The following is a 9,743-nucleotide window of genomic DNA, read 5'->3' on the forward strand; positions in this document are numbered from 1 at the left end:
TTGAATATAAGAATGACATAATAATAGTAATAATAATATCAATAATAATAATATAAAATAAAAATAATAATAATTACATCAACAACAACAACAACAATAATAATAATAATAATAATAATAATATTATTATTAATAATAATAATAATAATAATAAAATAAAAATAATAATTTAATATAATATTATAATAGTGTCAGTTTTGTATAGCGCATTTTGACCATGTTTCTATGCCCTTCATATTAATATTAATTAGGCATTATGAATAATAACAATAACAATCTGCTCCATATTTCGTAGGTTAAACAAGTATTATCCATTATCTATTAATACTGGTAAAAACTACGATTATTTGAAATATTTTGAATATTAAATGACATAATAATAGTAATCATAATATCAATACTATAATAATAATAATAATATAATAATAATATAATACTAATATAAATTTTGTATAGTGCATTTTGTCAAAGCTTATGCGCCGCTTCGTATTAATATTAACAGGCATTATATAATTTAAAGAATAATTAACGATACCGCAATACATTTCGACATGACAACAATAACAATGACAATGTCAATAACAACAAATTCCAGAGTAACAAGGGTAACAACAATACAACATTATTAATGATAATTTTTAGATAAATCTGACTTACAAAAATTTTGAAGAAAGTACAACTCAAACCAAAATACAACTGCAACCGCAAATACAATATGAATCATAAACAGCGTCCTCTGGTCTTCTTCAGCATGTGTGACAAACAAAAAATAAGTTGGCTATTACAATAATTATGATAAAATCTAATGAAAAAGACGATGAGATGTAATATATATATATATATATATATATATATATAGTAGATTAAAGGCATATAAGTAATTTAAAGGCATGGGAAACAACTCAGAAACAGCAAAAGGGATAATGCAATGAATAATATATATAGAAACGTAACATATAATGCGAATGATATGTATGAACTTTAGAAACACTTTACTGGAGAAAATTAATATCTATCCTAATAGGTCTTTATCAAGGTACAGGAAAAAAACAGCATAAAGGGGCACACATCCAAAGTAGCTGAAAGAAACGCGATACGTCTAAACTGTATAATTGTATTCAGTTAGACAGTTATGATTGTAGTAATCTATCTATTCAACAATTCTGGAAGTTGGGTAACGCGGTCGGTTTGACAATCAGTGCATATCTTGTGACGATATTACAAGATCTCCAAGAAATGGAAACGAATACTTCCGTAAAGAGTTTTAGCAAAAACAAAGTTTAATCGGTATAAACTTGTGCTCTTCTCACGACAAGAATGTTATGTTGGGGCGCGCCTTCGGCGAGGTACAAACTTGCAGAGTTTTAATGAGAAGTAAAACGTTCGACACATCGAACATGCTGATAAAGATACCGTTTCCAGAGGCGTTACCGATATTCTACCTATTTAGCAATGCTTTTAATCGCATCTGTTATACCCATGCCACTGGCATACAGAAGATTACTCTAAAGTAGCATCCAGCTTAATGAGCAGAGACAGGCGATATTGTTGAAACACACCTCCTAATAATGAAAGTATTTGGAAGAAACAAAAATAATATAATGTTTTGAAATGGGCAACTGAACGAAAAACGAAGGCCACAATTCCAATTACACAATGTGTTCTTCCATTTTTGACGAAGATTGACACGCTAATAAAAGTAATGTTTATAAGACATCTCAAAGAAAACCTCTCCAAGCCATTTGAATTTATCATATCTTTGACATTTTTAAAAAATTATGGTGACCTTGCGTACTTTAAGTTTTAAAATATTCAATAAAAAAAATTATCAAATTTAAGCCAATAGACATAGATACTGATATCAAACTTCATAATTCTTTAAACAAAATATATCGGTTGATAATATTTTTACACATACAGTTGAAAATGACATATTGTTCATGATCTTTATGCTGCATACCGTACGTGATACTATTACTGCACCTGGATTTATACATTTTTAAAAAACACTTTTACTTCATGAGTTCCCAGTACTGTATCTAGTTTAAGAACACGTTTAGACTTCCAGCTAAGGAAAGTCAGACACCGCAACACATTGAAATTCTTGATCTATGATATAATGTGCTGATCGCACTGGAGTTTTTCCGCCTCGGGGATTTTGCATTTCCTCGGAACTTTCGTCCTATTATTCGTCTCAAATCCTTAGATAGAATTGCAAATACCTTCTCAAATGCGGAGAAAATTTAATATGACTAATTGCAACGATCCGAATACTAGCAAACAATAAGTTGTTACTTTAATAATGTTTTCATTGTGTAATATTGTAAATGAAACACAAGTCGAAATTGTTTTTATTCAATAATATTATGAACTGAGAGATTGGCGTGAAGGATCATATATCTATTTCGCACAAACGTTGTATTTTTCAATAGGATGTTGAGAGACCAAAGGCGGTGCCATTCTGTTTCTAAAATCATAAAGCATTATAAATGAAAATAATTTTAGCATCATTAACAGTTCACAAAAGTTAAATTTGAATTTACTGACAAAGATATTCAGTACGATACTGTAAGATAAACAGTTGAATAATTTGTATTTCTGGAAAGCTGTGACAGTCTGCTGCGCCGAATGTGCTTAGTTGGTGGCGCTGTGATTGAAGATTTTGTTGGTAACTTACTTTTTAGACGCCTGCCGAGAACACCTGCATAAACAAGTCATGGCAACCAAGAAAACGGTCACGTGGTGATTACAGTGGTTAAGATATTCAAAGAGTGCTACACATAATCAGTCAAAACAGTACTGCAGTAAAGAGCAGGGACAAACACGTGTCTTTATTATTTTCCGGTAAGCATCGATACTCAAGCTTCGTCTTTGAATCATGCAAAGTTTTTGAGTAAGAAGTAAATACTTAAATAAAGCTTTATCAACGATTGAAGTGCCAACGGTATTACTGTGTTTACCAACTCTGGTTCAGCAAGTATTTTTATCCTATTCTGAATACGACAGATAAGCAATACAGCGAAATTTAGGTGACTTTTTGATACTTTAAAATCATGGCTCTTGGTGCATTTCCGTTAACTACAGGTAGTCCTCTCAGGTTAGGACCATCAGGACATCACCCATTATTCTTTGGAGGTTGTGCTCCGAACTCGAATGCATTTATGGCAGCAGCAGCCGCGGCTGCGGCAAATGTTCAGCCTAGAAAAACTAGTTTTCTGATCGATGATATTCTGCATCCAACAGACTCAAAGACACAAATTTCTCAGATACAAGCAAATAAAGTTTGTATCGACCCTTTCAAAATGGGAATGAACGGTTTCTTTGGTTCAAGCTTAGGACACTTCTACAGACTTAATGGTAAGTATTCCAATGAAAAAACAATAGACATATTTTGTATTTTTCATCCTGCATTTGTACTTTATACATTTGGGAATGATCAAAACTCGTTTCCTGTCCTGCTTGGACCTGTATGTTTAATATATGAGCCAATAAGCAAATCTTGTACTTTCTATGCGGTTCATGATATTTCATGTGCTGTCTATCTAACAAACTGACACAATTATTTATAACATCTTAGTAAGATATTAAAGCTATGAAAATGTATGCAATAGTTGTATGCTCCCGCTATTATTCGGAGCTATTCTTTATTATAATAGAAAGAATGTTTAAAATAAACAAGTAATAATAGTATGATACTATTAATAAAATGTTGGTATTGTAGCACATAATACGAAGGCCTGTATTACTACCCCGGCGGTCATTGTATCAAGTTACTCTAACGGAACATATTCAGATCCCTGGTGGAATAGACCTACATCTTCAGTTAGTAGGCTTAACAATCAGTAGGCCTACATTGACACTCGATCCTACCAGGTATCAACTTTACTCCTTAGTGGAGAGAGACAAGTAAATAAAGTGGGTTAGCCATCAGACCCGAACTGTGATCTTATAATTGGAACCTAAAATCTTACATTCCAAGTAGACTTATGTGAATTTTAGGTCAGACTCCTTAATCCACTGTAGGTTTCTACATAGAAATTACTATATAATTGGTAAAATATTCATTATGTTTGGGATTGTCTCACGATTTGCTGCCCAATTCACCAACAGAAGGAATGCAATTGTCTTTTGTATATTCTTGGTGTATTCACACCGAACAATCAATCCAATCTATATATAAAACAATAAATTATTTAAAAATAATATAATTACAAATTGTGCTATAAGAAATGTATGCTAATTAGGCTCATCAAACTAACTAAATATAAACATGATCATTCAGTTCAATGGGGTCTTATATAATAGTCATCATCTTCGTCGGCGGCGGTCGTCATCATTATCAGACAACCAATGCATAAGTAAATAAGTAAAGTTTGGATAAGACCCAAGTACAAGAATGTTAACGTAAATCAACTGCATAGTGACCAAGGAGGAATCAAGTGACCGGCGCGAGAAGTCATGTCGATTACGTCACATGCAAACCTACTAATGGTTTCTTGTCAGTCAGAAACTCTGCTGGCAATATTTGCTTAAATTTTCTCCTAGCATACTGACATATAGACATGCAGCATAATATTTTATTGTTAAATAAGTTGTATAAACAATCACTAACAGTTTCAACTCAGCAAAAAAAAAAGAAAAAAAATACCGTTACTTTAACAAATTTCTCAAATGTTGTGAACATTACAGTTGCGTTATATCAGAAATGACCTTAACACAACGTTGCAGAACGTTGAATCTTGCAGTGACGGACTTCTTAAGATGAAAAGACGTAAACGTAAATACAGCAACGTTGTTAGATGAAAATTCGTCAGTAAAATATACGTATTTTAATATGTATTTATGGTTCAACAAAAAAGTCGCTTTGAATACCAAACTGTACCGTAATTATAACGTTTTTATAACGTCAAAATGCTAGTTGGAAAGGTGTAAAAATAGGATGTCTTATTGAATTCTAGTAAATTCACCGAGGTAAAACTTTGAGGTCAGAGAAAACCGAGCCATGATTGAATTTTTTCATTTAAAATAGCTACCCGGTATTTGATTGAGAGTGGCCTGTGTGTATTCTGAAAGATTCTAAATTGATCTGTCATTATAATGTCCTAATAAAATAATCCCCAAAACAAAATGATGAGAAAATAAATATCGTATGTACTCGACCATCTCCTTTACGTCAAACCCAATCCTTGTCAAGGGTGCTATCGTGCAGTGGACCGGAAGTATAGAAAAAACATATTAAAATATACGGCGATGAGTTACACGTTTAGGTTCTTGCAGTTCACGCTGACCAACATATTTGAAGACAGCAATTATGTCCATAATGAGTAATTAGTAATAATTGCCCCAAATGACAGGTAGGTATACACGTACTATACTGTATTATACATTATAGGGAGCTGCACATAAGGTACAGATTATATTTTTGGGGTTATTCTGGTTATTTAAAAAAAAAACCTCATTTGACATTTTACCTCAGCCTCAATTTGTTTTTATTTTGTTCTTAAATTTTAAGCAATTTCCGCCTCAGTTTTCTTTTAAAATGTGTTCTTAAAAACAAAAAGTGTATATGTTTAAACTGTCCAAATCTATGTGATTTACTTGGGTATGTGTACATCTTTTGTTTCTACAACGCAGTTTCAAATATTGGTGTTAACATGTATGTCCACATTACCAAGCAAGGCTCAGGTATTTAAATTATATAAAAACAAATCTCATTCTGCAGTGGGAAACCTGCTACTTACAAAATGGAATTTAAGGTGAAACATAGTAAAAATTCTATACCATAATACGCGTAAACCATCAGATTCATATCCCCATATGTATCATAATGTACAATAATTAATAATTACTTTGCTGGATATTATTACATACACTCTTGAACCAAACAAAATTCTGCGCATACTCATGTGGCGAGCAGACTTCATCACAAATCTGAGAAATTGACTAATAATTGATATCTGCCAGGTCTCCTGCGAAGAGATTGGGATTGTTTTAGGAAATGTCATCGATTTTGGGTGGCACTTTCAACTAAAAGTCAAACGGTTTGGCACATCGGGTGACCTCTGGTTATCTCGGAAATTGGTTTTGACACCAAATCGGCTTGTAGAGGTAGCAATCAAATACCTTATAAATACATACCGTCTGACTTTTGTGTGACAATTATGTCTGACCCATGCCATTGACTTACTTCGCCACGCGATTTCTCTGCGACTCGCTAATTATATATTTTTAATACCTCATTTGAGTCGCAGAGAGAACTGTATTGGCTTTTCATCTTCACGTGACGTGACGCTTTTACTTCTGTTTCATTATGATACTGGCTCTAAATGTCCATAGGAAGCTAATACGATATCTAATTATTAATTTACATGGTAATTCAAAACTCATTTTTATACACCCGCCTTGTACAGCTTATCTACAGCGACAACATATTTTAAATTGGTTCTGTCTCCTTATATAAAAAAAAAGATTTTAATCTAAAATAATTGGAAGGAGGGCTAGAATGGTGACGTATAATTTACCTAATTAGGCCCACCACCTATAGTACTTAATTTTCAACACGAAAAATACTTTAAAGCGCACCTTTCCACTGTAAGGGGTATCAGTCAGTCAGAAGACAGAAAACTTAAGTCCTAAAACCTGAACTTAGAACTGTTATATATATATTAAAATATGTGCGCAGAGTCGAAACTGTGCTAGAATATTCTTGCGCAGTTTCAATAATTTAGTCTGTCTAGCCTATCATGTACGATTTCAGATTTCATATCGTACTAATCTTTCACATTGAAAAAAAAATAACTGCATTAACTATGCAGTACTAGAATATCAAGGCCTATAACAGTTAGTATTTGTAAGTAAACATGTTAAATAATGTTTAATTAGAAAAGAAAATATCGATATTGGCTTCTGTACTGAACTAGAGAATCTGCGCGCCAAAGCTTACCACCAATATCGGTGCGCCACAACGAGCTATCCTAAGTTTTGTCTTCTGGCTATTAAATACTCAGTTATTATTGATATTTCAGATGCTCTTGCACACCATCCAATGCAATCGTCGTCACATTTATCTGTCCCGATTCCCGTACCAGTTTATCTTCGAGGGAAATCACCTAGCACACCGGACCCATCTAAAACGAAGAAATGCCGTCGCAGCCGAACGGTCTTCACCGAGCTGCAGCTTCTAGGGCTAGAGAAACGTTTCGAAAAACAGAAATACCTATCTACACCTGACAGACTAGAGTTAGCGGAGACGTTAGGCTTAAGTCAATTGCAAGTAAAGACTTGGTATCAAAACAGAAGAATGAAGTGGAAGAAACAGGTAAGAATAGTAGGTTAGGCCATTATGAGACACTAAATCTGCATCCACATCGGGATCCGAACCGAATTTCGGACCTCGTTTCCAATGCGCTGAACGCCAGCGTCCCTATTTTTACACACTGATTCGTTTTTCTGATCGGTTCGGTAGGCCTTCCTATTCGAAAATTCGGATTCGATGTGAAGCAGCTTTAATAAAGCACAATAACCATGTACGGCATTAGTAATTGCGTAGTTGATTAAAGTTGCTAACCATTGTTGGTGGGAAAGATCGTTGTGTCCCAGGTAGGCATACTATTCAATATAGCATCATTATACTATGAAGGGGGGTTGGGGCTGAATTGATGTAGAGCACCAGAATAATCGAATTCTTTCAACGGTGCATAGTGCTGTTTAAGTTACATCGTGAACCAGATGCGAACATACACGGTGACTCCGATGTTGATTCCACCAGCGAGCAGTCGACTTACTGAATTAAATATAAATACAAGTAAACATACAGCTGAAAATAACGTAGACCTATATGACAACTTGTTTTTTCAGGTGATGCAGTGTGGAAACCACGAAGCACCGACTAAACCAAAGGGTCGTCCAAGAAAATCTGATATGGAAGATACAATGTCGTCAGTAGGCTCTCCATCGAACGAATCGCTACCGTCACCGTTACCCCCAGATTCACCATCATCTGAAACATCTGACCATTTGCACTCACAACCAATTGAAACATGACTGAGAGGTAAAATAGGCATCACCTTATCAGAGCTCAGCATATATTGATAAAAATGAAAACCATTGATTCTTAAAAAAAAAAAAAAAAAAAAAAAAATACCAGTACTATAATTTTAGGACTAGTTATCAAAATCCAAAGGTAATAAGTCTACGTTGAAACTTGGCAGTGTATCCTTATTAATTAAGGATAATAGAAACTAAATATAACAATGTTTGTCTCATAAAAATATGATGCCAAGCCGTGTGTAGAGTACTGTATACGCAGCGCATAAGCATTAGGATGTGAAATATTTTATTTTGCGCTAAGTATGAACTGTATTATTATTACTTTTTAAAGAAAGTATTATTAATTTTATTTAATGCGTTTTCCCCGGTATTTTTTACAAAAATCCTATGGGCACTTTGACCGAATTCAGCATGTCCTTTAGAGGCCTATTACATAATGTTATCCGGATTAGCAAATTTTATGTAGCAAATTTGTGTGATGTGCCCAAATACCGTACTAGCCTAAATAAGGGCATGATGATATTGCACACATTATATTATGGGCATGTCACAATTATTTTTCACATAAAATTAAATCGTCTGGACAAAGCTTGACAGATAGTAATGATCGCATTAGTAATCGAACCTACCAGGAAAAACGTGTAAAAATTGTTGCAAAATAATAAATGCTATAATTATGCTCTATGGACAACATTATAAATAATAAACTTGAACCATGTCATATTTTAATTGCTTAAGCTCTGTCTACACTATCCAATGTTTATGTGACAATTTTTTGTAATTTTTCATTTCATTTAATTTATTTGGTCCATAAGAACATTAAAACAAACACAAAAAAACAGAGAGAGAAATATACAAAGGACTCCAATTGGCCAGAAAGGGTTGCCAAAAAGTGAACTAAATCACTGTCTAGTCTCCGATGCCAATGAGAATATTAAATTAGCATAAAATAGTCAAGTAAAAATATCATCAAAATATATATAAAAATCATATGTACAAAATCATCAATGAAATCAGTAAAAAGTTAATAAGAATAGAAATACAATAAAAATTGAAATACAAGATATGCAGCGTAAAACGATGTGATGTGCCAATATATGCGTATGATGATATCATATTACATCCAAATATGGGCATACCACATTTATTTGTCGCATAAAAGTTTGATAGTGTGTATGGAGCTTTACTTTATGTATTTAAGCGGTTTATTTATTTTAATCGCTAATTAACAGATGCGTTAATTATACCGTTCCTATTGTCATGGATAGGTTGTCAAATTGATTGGTACGGTAGCTTGTGTTAAGAATTTTCATAAAGATTATGTAAATCTAAAAAAGAAAATGGATTGTTTTTCCAACTGTGCCTTATTGGAAATTCAGTGTTCTCATTGATTTTTTGTTAGTATTTTTCTGATTTCACCACAAATCTAATATTTTAATTTAACGGTCAATTTTTTGGTTATGGTCCCACGCGTTACAAAAAAACCGTATCAGGATGATTGCATTTTACACACACATAAATGAACATCGGCTCAAGAATAATGACGTCAGACCATGACGTTAAAATATATGTTGGTAAATTATATTTATTATTTATGCTTTCTTTTATAGTTAAGATACTGCATAATTGTCGATATGGATTGAAGTAGAATACCATGAGATATGTTATCGGATACATTTCGTTAAAGTTAAAAA

At 33.2% G+C, this 9,743-nt stretch overlaps 1 protein-coding gene across 1 annotated transcript; it reads left to right on the top strand.

The window, feature by feature from the left end:
* The first annotated feature begins 2,779 nt into the window (after positions 1-2,779).
* Positions 2,780-9,737, top strand: LOC117109191 (homeobox protein BarH-like 1). The gene is made up of 3 exons (XM_033251447.1): positions 2,780-3,357; positions 7,026-7,318; positions 7,858-9,737. The coding sequence occupies exons 1-3, from the start codon at positions 3,054-3,056 to the stop codon at positions 8,041-8,043; spliced, it is 783 nt and encodes a 260-aa protein (XP_033107338.1). The 5' UTR covers positions 2,780-3,053; the 3' UTR covers positions 8,044-9,737.
* Positions 9,738-9,743: the final 6 nt, after the last annotated feature.

Source organism: Anneissia japonica, unplaced genomic scaffold, assembly GCF_011630105.1.
Source record: "Anneissia japonica isolate Jap-2015-1 unplaced genomic scaffold, ASM1163010v1 scaffold287970_len125826_cov170, whole genome shotgun sequence".
Classification (NCBI taxonomy): Eukaryota; Metazoa; Echinodermata; class Crinoidea; order Comatulida; family Comatulidae; genus Anneissia; species Anneissia japonica.